General features: G+C 38.7%; 1 protein-coding gene across 1 annotated transcript in view; it reads right to left on the bottom strand.

Moving 5' to 3' along the window:
• OTOGL (otogelin like) overlaps positions 1-22088 on the bottom strand; it is a 97569-nt gene that overhangs the window by 54412 nt on the left and 21069 nt on the right. Inside the window, exons 15-26 of the mRNA XM_062613627.1 lie at positions 21998-22044; positions 20404-20549; positions 18728-18851; positions 16952-17129; positions 15978-16102; positions 14405-14614; positions 13473-13638; positions 12113-12187; positions 10914-10966; positions 10098-10260; positions 5159-5266; positions 3796-3934 (exon numbers count right to left, since the gene is read on the bottom strand). Coding sequence (XP_062469611.1) covers positions 3796-3934; positions 5159-5266; positions 10098-10260; positions 10914-10966; positions 12113-12187; positions 13473-13638; positions 14405-14614; positions 15978-16102; positions 16952-17129; positions 18728-18851; positions 20404-20549; positions 21998-22044 — 1534 coding nt within the window. The remainder of the gene's footprint in view (positions 1-3795; positions 3935-5158; positions 5267-10097; positions 10261-10913; positions 10967-12112; positions 12188-13472; positions 13639-14404; positions 14615-15977; positions 16103-16951; positions 17130-18727; positions 18852-20403; positions 20550-21997; positions 22045-22088) is intronic.

Here is a 22088-nt window from a genome sequence, read left to right as displayed (position 1 = left end):
TAATTGCTGCATTAAATCTTTTTGGTCATTTTATGACCAAGAGATATATCTGTTGAACTGGTTATAAAGATCTACTGTCACCTTAAACAAAAAGTCCTGACAGATGATACTGATGTGGAAAACAAAGTTTGAGGATTCATAATTGGCTGAAAGTTGATACTTGATTTTTCTCCCATATGAGCACAAGAACTCCTTATTAAAAACATAGTAAAAGGTAAGGATGACTTCTTTGTTTGGTATAGTGCAATACAGTGACAAATTAAACAGCAGTTCAAACAGATCACATTTAGGGAGGCTAACAGTTAAATTAAACAGTGGGGGCTGGTAACATTGATGGGAATAGTACATTATCATGCCACTGGGGATGTAGGATTCAGATTATAATTCTTGAACTCAGTTCTACGTATGGGAAGAGCTAGTATGCTAACAAATTTATGGTATGTATTATTTCCCTTATTGCACTTCTACAACAGCTTTGTTTAGAGTATGTAAGATAACAAAGACAAAGCAATCCACTTCTTACAGGAAAAAGATTAGAAAACAGGAAAGGACAAAGTTATTACAATGTTTGATGTCTAACATAACAACCAGTTCAGATGTTTCAATTTCAGGTATTTGGTGAGTCTTTTAGCTGTTATTCATAAAAATCAGCTCATCACAACACTGAGAACTACCAATATATCAACGGATTGTGTACTAGTAACGATCAAACCTATGTGTACTGCCTCACAGATGGGAAACACAAAGCTCACAGCACATAGCTCCCATGGTGGTGGGGGTTAGACTAAGTGTTCTTTAAAGGTTCCTTCCAACCCAAACCATTCTATGATTCTACAATTTAAGTTCAATATACCTATACATATACATATATATGTATATGTTGGTACGTAGAACAGGTAGCATAGTTTAGATTGCAAGATTGCCCTGGACAGCTGTGCCTGACAAGGTGTTGCACAAGGCATTTAAACTTTTGCAACCACATATACTTTTCCACCTTTTATCTGGCTTGTTTTTTTCAGGTAATAGGCTGTAAGAGACAGGGCTTTCTTGCATACTTTCTGAACAATGAGTAGCTCAATGGAGACTCATTATACTACTCTGATACTACTATTACAAAATGTCACTGCACAGTGTAGGGATGGTTATGAAGAGACAGACATGAAACCTCTGTTCTAAGAGCCACAAAGTGTATTTCAAAAGAGAGCATCCTCACCATGTTATCATGTCTGCACATATAATGCAGTTTAGACATATCAGTATGTGGTACAAGTGCCCACATGTATGTGGTACAACTGTGGTGTAACTGTGTACATGCAAATAAGAGAATATGTGAAACTAGAGAACGGAAGACGCTTTGGATTATCACTCAGGCTGCCACTAGGAAGATGCCAATTACATCTGTTTCATATATTTTTCTCACATAAAATTCCATTCCTCCATAGCTGTAGCTAATTTAGTGCCTATCTTCATGGCAGCAGAGTTAAAGTTATTTTTTCTGTTCACTGGTTGGCATATTTCATTGTTGAATTTCATCCTCTGTTTTATCACGCAGTGTTTTCTGCCATAAAATCCTCTACACATTTTGGCGGTCTGTTTTTGTTTCAGTTGTTCAGACTGATTCTCTACTATCAGCACACTCCACCTCAGTCCTCAGACCACCTGTTCAAAATCATTTGTGAAGATGATGAACACAGGTCTCAGCATGGATGTGCGTGGGATGTCATTGGGGTCTCTCCATTCTATAAAAAGGCCATTTATTGCTGTATTTTAACTTCTAATTTTTAATTTGGGTCTCAACCAGTCTGCACTCTCATCCTCTGAGAAACTACCCTCTAAAAAATATTTGTTGACATTTGTCTCCAACAGGTCTTTAAGCTAAAATACGCACACATTGACCTGGTCGTCCACGTGTATATTGTCTTCATGGAATAACTCAGAAGATTTATTGTGCATTAATTTTTTTTTTTAAAAAGAGTACAACTCTTCCAAATTGTCATTTCCTTATTATACTTTCCATTCATTTCCTTCATATGCAAATCAGACATATTGGTCTGTTCCTGCCAAATTCAGCCACAGAGTCCTTTTAAAATACTTGGCTATACTGCCATCTTTCATTCCTCTGATTCCAGGATTGCACAGCACACAGTTCGTCAGTTCTGTGTCTTAGTTCACGCAAAGCTTTTGGGCATCTGACATATGATCCCATCCATCCTTTGTTTTGTTTTTTTTTTATTTTATTTTATTTTTCCTTAAACTTCTCCAAACATTTCACAGTCAAAAATGAGCTCAGAGATACATTATCCACTCCAGACATAATTATGCAGTGGCTAATTTGTGATAAACAGTTCTTCAATATAGATCAGGAAAGTTTTCTGTATGCTAAAGAGGAAAGAAAACTGGTGAACAAGCTAGGCCATACTTTCTCACATTAGCTCATTTTGGGGGGAAAAAGTTTGACAAGCTGAAAAAAATCTGAAAAGCAGATCTATGTAGGCAGATTGTCACTTGTGTCATCGTGTTCACCTGAAGAAAGGCCTGTGGGCAGTGTGCCACCTGCCCTAATTATGTGGCTGCCAACTTTATTCTTGGACTCCAAATAATCCCCATGGTTTGCTTCCAGATAGGTACTTTCTTACACACTAGATTGGCAGGTGACATTTGATTCGTAAAAGCAAAACATTCCAGTATCATACTAATGTTTGGAAAAGCAGCATATATTTGTGTTACCCACCTCTCTGGCTGAATGGCATAAGAATTAAGAATGGCAGCCCACCTTTCCACCTCATCATACAAGCAAGATTATTTCACAAGTAACCCTTATTTTTTGCATCTTAAAGGAGGAAGGTTTGTGCAAAGGTTCATACACCTCTAAGAATACGAGCTTTTCTATGGGACAATATGATACACACCAGGAGCTTGTTATGAGGCATTTCTTATTATTTTTACCAGATCTTTCTCTCCTTTATTTTTTTTTTTTACCAAATTAAAAAATCTGGACCCAATCTATTTTATTTCACAGCTGTGAATACTCAAACAGACATGAGATAAAATGTCTGCAGTAGTCCTTGTTGAGAAACCATGTTTTTCCTTAAGGTTAGACAGTCAGGGTTGACTGAAAATGAATATTCTTCTAAACACTTTACTGTAACTCAGAAGACAGACTCTTAGTCAATGATAGCAACAATGATAATAAACAATAGTGTTGTTAGTAATATAATGTATTTCTAAATGTCAGTAATGGTATTTTTAAACAAAAAAGGCTAGCAATGTACTGTAAATGTGTGCTATGAGGAACATTAGCATGTAGCTGCCAGACAGTCTCAGTAAAGGATTTCATTGTTGAATTATGAAATCACTGTGTTTGATATTATACACATACGCCCCTGATCTGATGCAGACTGCATTCAAGAAGGATTCCAAGCAGCCTCAGAGGTCATCATTAACCTTCTACCAAGCAGAGTTTATAGATAAGTATTAAATAAATCTATAGATTTTACCTAGTTCTAGATTCTAGAGTGTTATTTTTCGCCCCTTGCAATGAAAGCATGGTCAACATAGAAAACATATTTTTCTGTTTTTCTCTAGACCGCAAAGATACATTAGGACACACCCATGTACCATTTTCAAATGGCTGAACACAAAATGTCATTTTCAGATTCCTCCTTTCAGAGACATCTGTTCTGCACCTGTTTTCTTAATGTCTGTTTCTATAGATGAGCCCCGATGTTCAAAATACTTGCCCTTTCACAGGAACCTTCGCTGGGACACATTAAAATATATGAACAATCCTCCTACCTTTAGCAGGTAAGCTTGGCAGTCACTTATATAGTCATATTCTAATCCATCAAAGGTATAATAATGTCGATCTCCATAAACAGTGCATACAGCAGGACAGGGGTAACTAGTACAATTGAATATCCCTTTCCGACAAACACTGTAAAGGAAAATTAACAATCACTATTTTCTCATAGCAGGGTCATTTTCTTTCTTTTTTTTTTTTTTTCCATAAAAAGCTTTCTTGGGTTCTTCATTTCAAGCCATGCAGAAATTCATGAAAGGAAGAAAATTCTCAGACCTTCAAACACAGCTATTCTGTGGATTGCATTTGAAGTTATTGGTGATGCCACAGCACAAAAGCATTGAGCGCGTTGCTATCAGGACATATGTATGATAAAAATGCATAAGAAATGAATGTAAAACCTTAACATTTTTATGCCTTATACAAATATTTCCATCACAGCCGCCAGCATAGATAAGATACCATGCCACAACATATTCATAAAACATCAGTATTATTTTTCCTCAAGAAATTTTGATGAAAATCTGCACATACGTAATGCAAAAGACCTCCAGTTACTACCTATAAGTATTCAGACAAGTATGGAATGAGATTAAGAAATAAATACTGACATTTTGCAGGATTACTTTTCCTGTCAGCTACGTTCAGTGACTTTCGTGAATTTTCGTGAAGGTAGTACTGACAGCTTCTAGTTTTGCTTGTGTAAGTGTATAAACTCAACTGATTTGCCAGTTAAGTTTTTAACTGATTAAAAGCTGCCATGCCAAACTTAAATGTAAATAGATATTTTGGCTAGCAAATTATAATGGATGAAAAACTGATTTGTGTCAATATGAGTCAGGTAAGGCTCCCTAATAAAGATGCTGGGCACTAACACGTTTTCCAGTTCTCATGCTTTTTTATTTCCCCATTTTCTTCTTGTATAGTCACTCATACTGACTGGTAACTCACAATGCAAACAGTTCAGTTCCCAAAGGATCGGACTATTTACCACCGTCATTCATTTGATTCCTCCTTTTTCCCCTTGGTTGTCTTTCATGACGTTCTATTCTCCAAAATGTCAAATGTCTTTTCTTTCAGAGATTAACTGATATGTGTGGAATCGGGCGCTTGCTCTTGACTGGTTTTTAACTTGGGTGTCTTTTGTGTCATTTTCAGACCCGAAGAAGCACTCACCCAAAAATCTGCCTACTCTTCCAAGTCTATGATTGATCCTAATAAAAGATGAATTCTGGAACTGTCTATAAATAAGTAGATACATTTTTGATTATTCAATGTACTCAGCACATTTGCTGCATCAGATTCACCCTGTGACTAGACCAAGGTGATCTGGAAGTATGCAAAATGCATGTTACTCACCAGGTGTAACATGGTGTAGCTATCACTTCTCCTGACAGAAATTCCCTGTCTTTCCAGGTGCATGGACAGCTGTCAGGAATATAACATTTCCCTCTGTGCTCAGCCATCCTTCAAAATAAAAGAATTATTGAAATGAAAGTGTAAATTCACAGGAAGATAAGCATGTCTGAATGTGTTTGTCTAAACCCCACCAGAAGCAGCCAGCTTTGGCAAAAGCTTTCTGAATCAAATGACCTCCTGTGCACAGGTGTAGACCTCACAAAACTCACAGCTGCAGCTCTCCTACTTTGAAATGGGTATGTTGGGGTGGGGCAGCAGCTTCTATGTAAGCAATGCAAGTAATGTAGTTATTCCTCTCTGCAATCTGCAGAGCATCTGTGTGTTACAGACGCTGCTGAGACTGCAGCCAGGCTTCCCTTCCCTCTCTGCTGCTTCCTTATTCCCCTCTCCCAGGAAAGCAGCTGGACTGATGTACCTGCTCCTCTGCACAGAGCAGCAACCATCCTGTTCTGAGCACAGGATAGTGAGCTGGACTATGGCAACTCTTGCCGAGTTAGCAGGACAAAAGAAATGTGGTTTACATAGGGCAGTGGACCTGCCTACAAAAGGGAAGTGGAAACAGCTATCAAGGTTAAGACAAAACAGTATCACTAAATGCAAAAAGCAGGAAATCTTATTAGATCATGAGTAAGTAAATCAGAGATGTGGTTTACCACTTTTTGTTACCCCCTTGTTTCCATCTGCTTAGCAACATTAATTTTAAATAACAAATGTTACTGACACTCCCAATGCTGCTCTTTACAGGAGCAATTCCTGCAGTTGTCATTGCTACACATGACTGAGGGCAAAGGTAGATGTGTTTTCAAAGAATTATCTTGAGATTGTTTCACTTGAATTTGAAATTAAAAGGAATGCACAGATGAGTTTTCTCCTCCCCATAATTACTGGTTCATTAAAGTTACATTGGTTTTAAGAAAAAGAGTCAAGTGTTCAGAAAAATGGTTAGAGATATGAAAGCACTAGAATGGATGGCTTGGGGAGGTCATTTAGAGTCTCTGTCAATAAAAGTTAAATGTCTGCCAAAAACAATATAGTTACTGCTGATGCCACCTAAGGGCAGAAGAATAGCTTAGCCCCATTAGGTCCCTTTCCATACTACTCTTCTGTATTTCTGTAATTCAGCTTATCCTCTTACATCTCCAGCTCAATCTTAGGGTGACTTTCAGTATATCTTTGCATGACAAATTTACTGTCATTCTCAGCTCATTTCCTCAAGAAATTTTGAGCTATTCTATTCAGTTTTTATGGCATACCAGAGACTTTCAATGTTTCTTATGCTTTGCCACCTCTTCGACTGCTGATTAAAAATCTGCAAGCTGTTGTGCAAGAATTTTAACAGTGGAATATGTAAAACATTTTTACTTGAAGAGGACCATTTTGTGCATACTAGAGTCCATCCAGTCATGGGTTTCCAAAGGAAAGGTTTTCAATACCACTCACAAGCTGCTTTACTTTATGAGCACTGTAAGTACCAGGGATGCTAGAATAAGGTGCCAGTCTCCAGAAGAATTCAAGATTCTACCCAGTAATGTTAGGTGATTGGCTCAAACAGTGGGTAGTGGTAGAAATCAAGTAGGAAAGAAAAAACAAAGAACAACATCTTAAGAACCTGATCATGCATAAGTCTATAGGACCTGATGAAATCCACCCATGAGTCCTGAAGGAGCAGGGGAATGAAGTTGCTAAGCCACTGGCCATCCTATTTGAAAAATCATGGCAGTCAGGTGAAGTTCCTGACGACCGGAAAAAGGGAAATAGAACCCCCATTGTCAAGAAGGGGAAAATGGATGACCCAGGGAATTACAGACCAGTCAGTCTCACCTCTGTGCCTGGCAAAATCTTGGAGCAGATTCTCCTGGAAGGCATGCTAAGGCACATGAAAAACAACAAGGTGCTTGGTGACAGCCAGCATGGCTTCACTAAGGGGAAATCCTGCCTGACCAATTTGGTGGCCTTCTATGATGGGGCTACAGAACTGATGGACAGGGGAAGGGCAGTTGATGTCATCTACCTGGGCTTGTGCAAAGCGTTCAACACTGTCCCACACGACATCCTTGTCTCTAAATTGGAGAGACATCAATTTGATAGGTGGACCACTCGGTGGATGAAGAACTGGCTGGATGGCCGCACACAAAGAGTTGTGGTCAATGGCTCGATGTCCAGCTGGAGACCAGTAATGAGTGGTGTCCCTCAGGGATCGGTGTTGGGACCGCTCTTGTTTAACATCTTTGTCGGTGACATGGACAGTGGGATTGAGTGCGCCCTCAGCAAGTTTGCCGATGACACCAAGCTGTGTGGTTCGGTTGATACGCTGGAGGGAAGGAATGCCATCCAGAGGGACCTTGACATGCTTGTGAGGTGGGCTGATGCCAACCTCATGAAGTTTAACCATGCCAAGTGCAAGGTCCTACACCTGGGTCAGAGCAATCCCAGGCACAGCTACAGGTTGGGCAGAGAAGAGATTCAGAGCAGCCCTGCGGAGAAGGACTTGGGGGTGTTGGTTGTTGAGAGACTCAACATAAGCCAGCTTCAGCATGCGCTTGCAGCCCAGAAAGCCAACCGTATCCTGGGCTGCATCAAAAGGAGCATGACCAGCAGGTCAAAGGAGGTGATCCTGCCCCTCTACTCTGCTCTTGTGAGACCTCACCTGGAGTATTGTGTGCAGTTCTGGTGTCCTCAACATAAAAAGGACATGGAACTGTTGGAACAAGTCCAGAGAAGGGCCACGAGGATGATCAGGGGACTGGAGCACCTCTTGTATGAAGACAGGCTGAGAAAGTTGGGGCTGTTCAGCCTGGAGAAGAGAAGGCTGCATGGAGACCTCATAGCAGCCTTCCAGCATCTGAAGGGGCCTCATAAGGATGCTGGGGAGGGACTCTTCATTAGGGAGTGTAGTGATAGGACAAGGGGTAATGGGTTAAAACTTAAACAGGGGAAGTTTAGATTGGATATAAGGAAGAAGTTCTTGACTGTAAGGATGGTGAGGCACTGGAATGGTTTGCCCAGGAACTTTGTGAATGCTCCTTCCCTGTCAGTGTTCAAGGCCAGGTTGGACGAGGCCTTGGGTGACATGGTTAGTGTGAGGTGTCCCTGCCCATGGCAGGGGGGTTGGAACTAGATGATCTTAAGATCCTTTCCAACCCTAACTATTCTATGATTCTATGATTCTAGGAGAATAAAGAAATGACGTAACAATTAAACTTCTCATAACAAGGCTTTCATGACTTGTCAATATAGATTTAATAGCATAACATATATGCTTAATATTTTCTTGTATAAAAAGGAGAACTTGTGAACCCCATTTTCAAGATAACCCTTATGGCCCCTTCCTAGCTGGAACCATGAGCCTGAAAGGCATAATGGCATCAGAAATACAATTTAACAGTAATTATGGCATTAACTGCACTAAATGTTGCACATTTACTTTTCTATCTAATAAACTAAGTGTTTATTCTCTTACTTAACAAAATAATTCATGTGTTCTACTCCATTATTTGGGATTTGGATTGTTTGTATCCCTTTTATAGTTTATAATGAAAAACATATTCAAGTAACATTCTATTTGAAATGGTGTAATACTACTTGACTGTGAAAGCAGGGCTTTAGCTCTGTTTTTTAACACGTATTTGAATTATTTCAAATTTTCAAAGGAACTTTCATGACAATGCTGCTAGTTTAAGTTCATGCAAATGTCATGTTGATGTTTAAGTAAAAATTTACTAGTTTTTATATGATTCCTTGAATAAATTTGTGCATATTTGTGTTAAAAATAATTCTTTATTCCTGTAACGCTAATAGTCTTGAAAGCTAACTCCTCAGTTGCAGAGGTTGTAAAGGACTACAAAATACCAGGCAAGAACAGCCAGTAAAATCTTGAATAGCTGTGCCTGAAATCTGCCCTTCACCAGTGCTGTGCCTGAAATCTGTCTTTCACCAGTGCTTAATCATCTATGAACATCACAAGCTGCTGGAAGGGGAATTCTGGTAGTCTCATTACATTCTGATCTGGGCACAGCTGATATACTGTCAGGCTATACATACAGTGAAATAAAATCAAATCTTGAGAAAAAACAGGGAGCACTTCACCTGAGGTCAAATTGCAGCAATCTGCACAGCATATTTGACTCTTTAAATCTGAAAATGCACATATCAGGCATCATGGGAGGGAATGGAAAAGAGGGAGTGGTAGCTGATCCTGACAGTAACTTAATAACAAATGCTTTTAGCCTTTGTACTTGGATTGACCTCTGCCAATCTCAGCAGACTGTTTCTGGGCACCAAATCCAAATACATGTGCTGAGAAAAAAACTTTGGCTGAGTTCAAAATGGCAGAAAGCATGAGCGTGAATAGAACAGGATCCAGCCCACAAAACCCTCCCCCTTGATCCAGGTTAGGCATTAGTACTGTAAGCCTGAGTAGAAGTCTAGGTGAGACAATTCCTTGGGCAGTAAGCAGGAGCACAGATGGCTTACATTGCCTTTTTTTTTAATGTTTGTTTCTACACTCAAATAAATTATACTTCAAATGGTGGGAGTCATCTCCTGTCTAAAGAGTCCCAAATACCAGCCAATCAGACTGGTAGCAAGCTGGATATCTCATGGGACAGTGGAATCATGGTCTCAGCATTGACAAACTGTGGAACTCCAACTGAAGCAGTATTATAGCACAAAGCCTCACACCAGCAAGAATGAGAAAAGGGGTCTCAGAGAAGAAAGAAAGAGTTGGCCTTCTGTATAACCACAAAAATTTAGAGAGCAGTAGGTTCAGATTTAGAGGTGTGATACCACTGGAATTTAAAAAGTAAAACAAAATATGCCGTGTTAAATTGTGAAAAATATGTATGTAGCTTGTGTTCCACGTTGTTCTGCCAAAGCTTACCCAGGGGGGCAAATGCAGCCACTTCCACAAGGTGGTGAGGGGACACAGGAAAAGTTCATGGCAAGGTTCGCACAAGAGATCCCGCAATTCACACCCGCTGCTGGTAATCCAGGCACAGGAGATCTGCAGTCGTAGTAGACTTTTCCTTCAGGGCATATGTGAACTTCAAATGTAAAATGCAGGTTAAATGAGATCAACTGCTCTTTTACACTGAAGGTTTTCTGTTTGTTTTTGTTCACACTCTATTTGTTACGTGTACTGTAAACAGTACACGTAAGAGCACAATCTGGATAAAATTCTATAACTTCATTTGTACTACAGCATTATTTATATTAAGCATCTGGATCTATGCACCCTGGATCTGATACACAGCCCATTCTTAAAGATGGAATAATTATGCCTTAGGTAGACAGAATCTTTAGAAGTGTTTTTTCAGTGTACTGAAATCCCTTCTAAACCATTAGAAATTCATTAAAAATTTGCTTTCTAGAGATCAACACTTTCAGGCTTCCTAAACATGGATAGTGAGCCTAATTTTAGGTATTCCCACAAGAACATATTGACCTACACCTCACATGCAATTATTTAATTTTTCAATTTCCCAAATGACTTACTAGTACAATTTGTGCTACAGAAAAAAGACAAAGAAAAAACTTTGACAACCAAGACAACTTGTGCTCCTCACCTCTTTTTTTAAACATGTCGTGATGTTAAGTATCTCATAATGAAAATACATATAAGGAGAAAACCAAACAACTATGCAATCTAAAAAACTTTCTCTGTGCAACTCTAATATGAGACAAAACTGTAAATTACCTGTATTTTCTGTAGTGGCTTCAATACATTTCACTGTTCCGTTTAAACACTGACTGAAAAACAAAAGCAAGCCTATCTTCAATTCAAGGGGAAAAGGTTAAAAAGGAAAATACATGTTAAAAAAGATAATACATCTTAACCCGATTTAAAAATAAGGAGGAGAAGGAGGATTAAAATCTAAAAGCATGGGTTCTAACCAGCAATTTCTTGATTTTTTGGTTTTCTAACCAGTGATCTGTAATGAGGGCCCAGACTCACAAAGAAGTTTGTGTACTATTTGATTGCCTAAATTTCACTGAAATAAAAAAGAAGTTGGGTATGTCAGCTTCTGTGGGAGCAAAGGGCCAGGTGATTCAGGCTGCTGGCAGTGTTACACAAAACCTTATCTGTGTTGGGGAATATGGAAGGATACAGTAGGCAAATTTTTTGGTGCACAGATGTTAGGAGACACATCTTGATTCTATTATGATAAAATACAGAATTAGAGAAAACCGCATTCAACAATAAACCTAGTCCTTATTTTTTACTTTTACTTAAAAACAAAAAAAAATGTGGAAAAAGCAACATTGCAGAGGCATAGCAACGGCAGAAAAAGAAGCCCCCACTCTCACCTCTTGAACTACGTGATTATCAAGCTTCAGTTGTAACAACTATAATATATAAGACCTCAGCAAGAATTAAGCTTGGCACAAAAGTCACAAACATGATTTTAGATCAGCAGGTGGAGAGCATTTCTTGTAAAATGAACAAGTTTGACCAGGAAACTTGGGAGGCTTCCCATTTGTTTCAGTGAGGTCAGGATTCCATCATGAATTAATAATGCAAAATGACACAAATATAGCTCTCTGCAAGCTTTTGTTTGAAAGACTTTCTAAAATAGAATCACATTGTTTATTCTTCCAAAACCAGTCTCGTATTGCTATCATAACACCCCCAGGTCTAAGAACACGACTGGATCCGCTATGTGTGTGTTTTGAGATATTCTTTAGTCACTAGCTTACAAAATTTTCCAGGTATCCTGTTGTTAAAATAAGCAGGTACGTAATCCAATTTCTATTAGGCTCCCTATTACTAAGTGTGTAACAAAAATAAAATCTTAATACAATAGACTTTCATTCTACTGAAAGAATTCTCAACACCCTAGAGTAGCATACAGACTGTGATACATGAAAGGTAAAATTCTTGGAGCTCAAACCTACCAGGAGCCTGTTGGTGTAGGGAGGATTTCTCCAGGCTGGAGGACTTTGCCCTTGTAATGACAATGACAGGCAGATCTGTTAAAAGAGTATTTATGTAACTACAAAAGCAAGATGAAATGTGGATTTAAGAGCAATCCATTTATCAAGCTAATACGATAAGCAGGCCTTACAATTCATTAGCTTAATCTTAATATTTACAACACTTTTCTAAGGTCAAAAACTAAAGGATGACCATCTGACTGTATTGAAGTCAGTAGCAAAACTCTTCCCATCTTCAACAATGCCAGGATTTTCCTCAGTCTCTGTATCATTTACTTGCTGTTTCTGTTCATTTGTCTTACAGAAAGGAGCTTTTCTTCCCAGTTACGGGAATAGTAGGGCAATATGTAGTTCCCATTCAAGTTACTGTCAGAATCTTGGGATGTAAGAATTACTGTAGCAAAATCTATTAACTCTGTCTGTGACAAGAGCCTGATGGGATAGAACAGCAACAGAATTCCCTAGAAACCATGGAAAATATGGGAATCCAAGTTACCTCACACTCTTTAATAGTTTGAAAGAGTCTTTATCCCTACAATATGAACTTTACTGATCTTTTCAAAATATATGTACAATGAAGAGCAATAGCTCTGTATAATTGTGAAATTAATCCAAGTTCTCATTCCAATTTTTAATTCAGTGCCTGAACTCAGTAACTCCGCATGACAGTGAGCTGTAAAATGTCAGTACACAATCATAGAATCTTAGAATGGTTTGGGTTGGAAAGGACCTTAAGATCATCCAGTTCCAACCCCTGTGCCATAGGCAGGAACGCCTTCCACTAGACCAGGTTGCTCAAGGCCCCATCCAGTCTAACCTTGAACACTGCCAGTGATGGAGCATTCACAACTTCTTTGGGCAGCATGTTCCAGTGCTTCACCATTCCCACAGTAAAGAACAAAAACTATTTCCTTTCATTGAGCATTTCCTTCCATTTAACTGAAGGGGTTTGCATTGTGAGATAGAAAAAGACACTCCTATCTACTTTCACTGTATGATCCCTCTTTACAGATTGCTACTACATAGATTCTATTTTTTTCTTAAGTGTTAGAAACATGCTTTCCCATGAATTAATAAAGTTTCATTGCCTTTCTTTAAAGCAGTAATGTATCTTCTCTGAAGTGCAGTAGATGACTGCACACAAAGCAACAGATGAGGTGCCACTATTGATTAGTACAAAAGAATATGAAATCTTCATATATTGTTTGTTATCCTGTTTAGGCAGTCTACATCTTGAGGAAGACATCAGAAAAACTACTTTAAATCTTTCTGGAAAGGGGAAAATATGCATATGCATAGATTCTATTTTCTTATGACTTACATCGACACACAGAAGTTGACCGACTCTTCAAAATATTTCCCATCAGGACAATTACATCCTTCTGCACAGTCATCACCACAGATATTTGCCATAGAAAGTGAAGCACAGGAATGTTTACAAAAAGAAGAACACTGATGATAAAGCATACCGCTGTGACACATCACAGCTGGAGGAGAGAGAGGGAGAGAAAAGGGAGAACACACTCTTAAAATGTGAAAAATAGAAAACAAAGCAGCGTATAATGGAATTGCAAAACAGAAAAGCAAAACGTTCCCTTGCTGCACTGGGGTGAGTTGAAATGCATGAGAAAAACATGCTGGTTTACTGATTTCATAAGTTAGAACTATTTAGATTCAGGTGGGTTTATGTTAGACAGTTCTTTGGCTGGAATTGTCTATTTTGTAAGCAGTAGACGTCTATTCTTTATATGTGTGGGTGTGTCTATCTAGTAACTTAGGCATCCAAGAGAGGAAAAATGGTCTAGTTAAGGCTGAGGCATTACTGTATGGTTTAAAAACGCCTTGTTTAAAATTATTGCTATATCCTACTTGGCGAATCATTTTCTACCCTTCCCTGCCTGACCTGGGGAGCCCCTGCCACCCTGGCTTGCCTTCCCTTAGGAACAGTCTTGTTCCTGCCACTGCCTGACTACTTTAGCCTAATAGAAGCTTCCATATGATTAAGGTGTTTAAAGCCAGAAATTTAAATTCTCTCTGTAGCTAGCGGAAAGGGGCAGGTGTTCCCTGTAAGACAGCTCAGGGTCCCCGACTCAGACGCCTACTGTAAAGGCTATTTGTGTTCTCCCCTGAATATGTCATTATCCCATGGCACAATTCTAGTTTCCAGCAGAAAAGGTCAATCCCTGTACTTTGTGGAGTAAATAGAATTTTAGACATTTCCAAAAGACATTCCATTCTGCAAACATTACTCACCACAGTAAGAAATATGAGATCTGAAGTCAGCGACGATGCCGTGCTTGCTACACACGTAAGCATAGTGTGCCAAAGCATTACACAAACAGCTGCTTCCGCATTTGCACGCGTCAAAGCGGCATTGCTGGTAGTATAACCCTGGACTGATGTAGGCATGACAGGGAGCAAAAACTTCTTGGTTGATGATATCACAGTGAGATGCATACCCAGCTAAGAGAAGGCAACACTGGTTTAGCCTGATCCATTTTAATGTGATAGTTACTCAAATGAATAGCACAGAATATTTTTTACAAGGAGTCACATGGGAAAGACAAGGAGTAATAAAGACAACTTACTCCTGGGGAGATTCTGGTTGAACACTACAGGAAAATTTTTCACAATGAGAACACTCAACCATTGCAATAATCTCCCCAACAAAGTGGTGGATTCCCCAACACGAAACACTTTTAAGATCCAGCTGGACAGGGTGCTGAGCCATCTAGTCTAGGTCATGTTTTTCCTAGAAAAGTTGGACCAGATGAACCTTGAGGTCCCTTCCAACCTGGTATTCTATGATTCTGTTGAAAGAGCATCCCTACCCTTCATCCTCCCTGTTCCTTCCCACGTACACATACTGACATAAGGATTTCTGTAGTCTCAGTAAACTAGACTCAAGGAGTGAACTTGGTTGAAAAGTAACCTGACAAAACAAACAAACAAACAATTTCTTTTTCAGTTTCATCAGATTAAGTTCATCACAAACCTGGAGAGATGCTTGTGCTGGCTCAGTACAGGTGGTAGCATGGGGCAGGACCATTTAATCAGGGACTGCTTTTTCCAGTGATGATTAAAAGATCACAAGAAAATTCAGGCTGGAAGGGACCTCAGAGGGTCATTTAGTTCATGCTACTGCTCTAAGCAGCTTACATTTATGTCAAACTTTGCCTTCACTGAGGAAGCGCAGAACTGAAGGTGGGTATGAAGTATTTTGGAGAAAGCTAACTCGGCTGAGATATACTGCTTTAGAAGACAGCCAATGCTAAAGGCATAAAAAGCCAGAATGCCCCAGATTCTTAAAAGTTTATGGTTATTCTAGGCTTGCTCCCGCGGGCTCCAAATATGGCCAAATCCCACAACCTTAGTGAGGCCTTATGTCTGAAACATTAAAAACATTAGTTTAAATTCTGTCAAAATTGGCAACTGCTGTCTGCCCATTGTCTTCATTAATTGAAAAGAACAGCAACATGGAAAGGAGGAGACAGTGAAAGTTCAACACAAAACATAGGCATGTCAACCAGCCAAAACTAAGTCTTTACTCAGGAATTTGAACAAATACACAAAGCTCAGATTGTTTGCATCTGTTTGTGTCAAAGAGCATAGATGAAGGATAAAGAAACTTTTAATGCAACAAGCATGGAGAAAGCAGAGACAAGACCTTTGATCTGAACATTGTCTTGGCAAGACACTGTCTCTTGTACTTCCTTTATCAAGCTAGAAATGTCATTGTATCATTCCTCTTGACTGGCAAAGAAAACAAAAAATGTCCCATAATTATAAGATACAGGTAATTCCAGACTCACATGTGAAAACATACCATTTTGCTGATTAACATTGCAGGGATCAACCACAGGAATGTTGATAGGCACAGAACAAGCTGAGGAAACCTTCCATGCATTTGCATGAAGTTGCGGGGTCCCTTCTATCATCCCTGCTGGAGAGCTGAAAAGGAAAAAATCAACACTGCAATTGTCCTGCTGACCTTATGGGCTACATGGGTGAGGATACAAGTACATCAAAAAGCCTTAGATGCATAGTCACACTGAACGTAACCTGTCAAAAGAATTTCCATCTGTGAGGAGCAAAGCTTTCTCCTCAATATGGTACTCGTGAAAACTACTTTTACAAAGTCTGCCCTCACTTACACCTAATTCAAGTACTCTGAAATCAGCTGTAAGAGGCATTTATGAGAGGAGAATTTGGCCTTTATTTTAGTTCGTAAATTCAATGAAATGTCAAAAATTTAACCTCTTAGTTAATGTCAGTGTTCTAGAAGGGAGATGTTTGCATTTTGATGCTGGGTTTCACCAAGTATTTCAGAAGCATTTGTTATTGCTAGAGAAGTTTTGTAATATTATAGATTGAGGAACTTTAGACGAAATGAAGCAAAAGAATAAGGAAAATGTGCCCTTCTGATTAAATTATTCCCATGGTTCACACTTACATTCTTTTCTCCATTAAAACTTGATGGGGAATCAAGCAGTAATAAGTGTTAATCAGGTGAGATGATCCTAGTATTATCATCCACTCTTTTTGTCACTGCTCATCTATTTGCTCTGATGATAAGGGAGCAGCAGGGAGGGAAAAAAGTACATTCAAGAAACATCATTATAGCTTCTATAAATAATATGGTAGCTTTCTATGACCTAGTTAATTTTATGTGTTTCATATTTTTAAGTCCCTAACATTTTAATTAAGAGAGTTTACCTTGGTTAGATTAATAAAGTACGAGCATGTTAACGAAATGAAATTCTTCTTAAACACAATCTAAATGTACAATGTGCAACTTACAGAAAATCATCTCTTAAATTCCCGTTGTATGTTCCACATAGTCCTAATGTTCTTCTCTTCCAGCCAATATCAACTTGAACATAGATCCTCTCTCCATCTTTAGCAAATAGTACCTTCAAACCAAAACTAGTTTTCAGTTGAACAAAAAAAGAAGATACATTCTGAATTTCAATAGCGCCTGCACATAGCAAAAGAAAAAGAAAAACAAGAGCACTGAAATCCAGCTTCCAGGTTGTATTGGTTTACCTCTTAAGCAAAATAGACTTTCAAAACTTAAAACTAAAATGAGAAACTGCACAGCCTCACCTGCAGCCAAATAACCTCACCCATTCTCCATCTGAACTTACGAGACTACATCTCTTTTTCATTAGCAACGCAAATCAGGAATTGCAACTACAGTCAACAGTAAAAAGTCTCTCACCTTTATGTACCTGTGAGTTATCCAGAAACCATTCTCACATTTATTTATTTTTTTAGAATAAAGCAATGCTACTGTATGCCTCCATCAATGAGAAGACAAGAAACCACTTGTTTCTTAGTCTCCAGGGACGTTATAAGATCAATTAGCAAATGTCTGTAAACTGTATTGTAATCTTTAGATTGAAGGTTCTCTCTTGCTACTGCTGACATGACATCAGTACAGCTCCTTGTTTAGGCTAAGACCCTATCAAATTCCCAGCTTTCCTTCCCAGCAAATCCATTATGTGAGAAATTTCACAGCCAAAGCATTCATTTGCCACACACTGTGGGGCTACTTGCGGCTGCAGGGTTAAAGCAGATCTACCTTCACAAACAGCCTTTATACATGCACACACATACACACTTTGATGAATAAACTGAGAAGAGGCAGACAAAGTGTGAGCTTAAAGACATTCTTCACTGATAAGACTAACTAGATACACCCAACTATCAAGAATCTAACACCAAAATATTTGTGATCAATTATATTTGTCACAGGGTATGGAAACAGACAAAACAGTTAATAGAGACTGACTCAAGAGATAAAATTAAATTAAAATGAAGTTATGAAGTAGAACTGTCAACATAACTGAAAGTATATCTGATCTATGAAGTTCATTGCATAGGAAGCTGTGAATGTCAAAAGCAGTACTGTGACTGGACAAAGTCAACAAAGATACAGTTGAAAGCACTAACACAGAACTCCCTAAACTCTGTTTTGCCAGAAGCTGGGAAAGAGGAACTCCCACTTTACTCTTTCTCACTACAGCTCACTGTAAGATATGAAATTTAGCAATATCATGTCCACTTTCAATGTTGAATTTTATAAAATTCTTTTAAGGCTAATTTATTTTACTATCCATTCTGAAAAGATGAAGTAACCTGCCTGAAATCAGGCAGATATATAAATCAGCATTGAAAGCAGTGTAGATCCTGCAAAGCACATGGATTCCATGCCATTTACTCCAATAAGCTTTAATTAAGCTAGACCTTAACATCAGTCTCAAGATGATTTTCAGCCTCTCTTAGCCTCTCTTCTTTTTCTTACCTCCTCTCCCTTTAACAAAATTAGTGGAATTCTAGGTACTCTCTAATGTAAGAAATGCAAAGAAATGAGGGCATAATGAAAGGCTCCGTTTCACAGGCTGGAAAAGTATATTTCTAGAACCACTACTAAGGTTATAAGAAGTAATCAACTGTGAGTTTCATAAGTTATGCTCGAAGGAATTCCTTTCCATAGACAGATATTATTAGAAAGCTTTGGAGCATATAAAAGAAAGAATGTGAACTCTGGTATCTACTCCATGCACTTCTTACCATTAAGGTTAAAAACTTGGTTAGGGCCAGTTTGGACTTGACCATATCTCGTGAGAGTTACTTGTTTGCTCACATCATCTTCAAGGACTAGAGTTATAGACTCAATGCAGGCGTGGTCAAAGTTCTAAGTAGAAATGAGTTTCACCATCAGAAACGGAGACATTAGTATTACCACGGAAAGCAAACCCAAACAAATGAGAAAAAACAGCTGTATAGAAAGGGAGTACCAGAACTGTCATCAGGTAGTAAACTGTCACTTAAAGCATTAAACAGAGCACCCTAAATTGTATCTAGAATATGCATATGCATATGCATATAAGAGCAAGGAGAATGCATTTTAGCTCTTATGGCAATCTAGTAGCAATTGGACTGAGGTCGCCAGTACTGATACTGGGTTCAAAAGGCCATATTTGCATGGCCTCCCTGGGTACTCCTCACTGCTGGGCTAACCAGTGTTTGAATAAGTCTGACCCCGTCTATAGCAAGCTGGTACAACCAGAGCCCAAATGCAGCCAATCCAGCAGAAAGAAACTATTGTACACATGAAGGTACTTCTCGCCTTGAAATGTAGTCATGCTCTTTGACTGCAGACCAAAAGGATATATTTTCTCCAGAATTATACTGCAATAATATATCAGTATCTGACTGTCAAAAACTGGTAACTTATAAACTAACTTACACCCATCATTTTAAGAGTACTATCCAGGCAAAATTTATGAACCTAAGTACAGGACAAAAGGTGATACATGACTAAACCAAGCATCTTGTGGTTCCCAGGCCCCCTGTGTTTTCATCTTGAAACTTTCCAAGGTACCTAGAATTGTGATAAGGGTTATTTCCGGTAGCATCCTTGTCTCTCAGTGGCTACCTAACCAACCATTTCATGAGGCCACCTGAAATGCAGAAACAGGAGGCTCAACACCTATGCTTACACAGGGAGGTGCTTACAGAAAAAATCACATGCCAGTTCATAGTCTAGCTTTTGAGAGACAGTCCCCTAGGACGGCAGATTTAATGTATCACTCCCTGCTGATGAGTTCAGCCATCCCAGCCCTCAGCACACTGGTAGCTGTGAGTCACAGTCTCAGAGCTCCTTCTCCTGAGAGCCTAGGTGACTAATAACATCATTAAATCCAGTCTCGCAGATAAGTACTTTTTATAAACACCTCTATTAGTAAAGCCTGTTGTTGGATTCCTGCCAAAATATATTCAAACAAAGATGTGTGGTGGCTAGTCTCTTCAGTAGTTTTCTAAAAGGTATTTTTCCAACAAAGTAAATATGCTATAACATATCAAATAAAAATCTAATGTTACCAAAAAAAAACCCTCTTGCCTACCTAGCAGCATATTAAATCTGTTCAGTGATGCCAAAAAGAGCTTTTCTAAAGCCTGGGACATCTGTTTGTACCATAGCCAAAGATATATATACTTGTTTAATGTGCATAAGTAAATAACTCTCTTGACTTTATCCCTCTAAAGATGCAATTTGTTTTACAAAAGGCAATACAATATGTAGGAATACAGCTGCTTACATAAAAAGCTGTGAAATTGTTTCAGTTTATATTTTCTGTTTAAAGCATAAACAGAAAACATGAAACATAAACCATAGCCCAGTAATTTACAGCAGAACTTATACAAGATTGCCTGAAATATGGATGGACATGTTTGTGACTTACCTGTCCACAAGGTGCTTTCTGTAAAGTTATTGTGAATTTGTTTTTCCCAGTGCCTTTTACCAAAATGTACTGGCAAATCCCAAGAAAGGTGAAATGACGTCCATCAAATGTTGTGAAGTGAGAGCTACCTGTTATAGAGCACTCAGCTTGAGAGAAAAAGGGTAAACATGAGTGTTTACTTGCATAAAAATGTATAATTATTCTGTGAGCTTTGTAGGAGACATAAATAAGAAATTTTCTCCTTAACTCTAAGTACATAATCCAGGGTAACTTTAATCTGTCTAGCTATTATGGCATTTGGAAATAAAATACTTTATATACCGCTATTTTCTTCAGATATACCATTTCACATTGCAGACATCAATGTGCAGCATCTTCAGATTATACCTAGATGGGATGCCTTTGAATCATGAATTCTTTAAATTTCAAAAGAGTTTTCTCTTTATTACAGTTCTGAAGTTTCCTAGAATCTCCTTCCTCGTCATCTTTTGGCATGAATGGGTGTGAAGGCAAGATTATTTCTCTTTCCTTCTAGGTACTCTGGCACTGCTTGTTACTGCACGTATGAAGAGGCTGCAGGTGGCTGCCTTCAGGGCACATCTATATTAATTTTCTAGTTCAGATCAAGACTGCATTCCTGAAGCAAGTCTCCAGTGATCCCCACTTACTGCACTTTCATTCACACCATGGGGCAGTGTCAGAGCACATGAACTAGATTCATTTTGGCTGCAACTACTGCAACGGCTGCAACTATTGCAACTGCTGCAACTACTGCAACTACTGCAACTACTCTATGGGAGCACATCTAACCTGCTCCTGCTACTAACAGGCATTCAGCCCCTAGGACCAGACTACAGTAGTTATAATTAAACCCCACATGCACACACTACGCAGACAAGACACATGAAGTGGTTTTCAGTGTCAACTGTTTTACACTACAGATCCAACCTGTCAAGCTTTGCTTAGTAACTGTTAAGCCTTGTTCATTATCTCAGTCACAGGGGGCTCCTTAATTTGTAAACAATTCTCTCTTTCACAGGTTTCATAGTATAATCTCATCTAAGATACAGAACTGTCTAGGGAGTTTCACTACCCAACTAAAGCATGTTCCCTTGAGTAACTCAGTACAGAGACATGTAATCTTTGAAGATAAGGATCATTATCCAAGCATGAACTGCTGTTACAAGGGAGAAAATACAGCACACTGATCATCAGAATGATGGGTTTCTTATTATATGCATTACAATTGCACCTAGAAGTGAGGAGATCCTTGTACCTGGCCTAGGTACTGCAGAGGCAGTATAACTAAGCCATCTGTCCCAAAGAACATAGAGCATAAACAGAAGACAGAAAACAAGAGTTGGATGTAACACACTGAGTTAGGGAAGCAAATAGGAAAAGGTAAAATGAATATGGTCAGGCAGTTAGCAGCTTTGTACCAGCTGGCTCACTGCTATGTTCAACATCCATCTGCTTTATCTTTCTGCTTAAATTAGCATACCAAGCCCTTGGATCATATTTGCTTCTGTTGTCTTCTGAAAAGTTTATCTCCTATGTTCACTGAGGAGGTAAAAGAATAATGCAGTACAGATACCTGGGCAATCATGATCAGTGCAGTTCCAAATGCCACCAATGCAAATACTAGAAAGAAAAATCACAAAACAGAAAATCAGTGTTCAGATCTT

This window comes from Pezoporus occidentalis, unplaced genomic scaffold, assembly GCF_034315485.1.
Source record: "Pezoporus occidentalis ecotype Australia unplaced genomic scaffold, CSIRO_AGI_Poc_V1 ctg17, whole genome shotgun sequence".
NCBI classification, from domain to species: Eukaryota; Metazoa; Chordata; class Aves; order Psittaciformes; family Psittacidae; genus Pezoporus; species Pezoporus occidentalis.
This window is presented reverse-complemented; position numbering and strand designations above follow the sequence as displayed.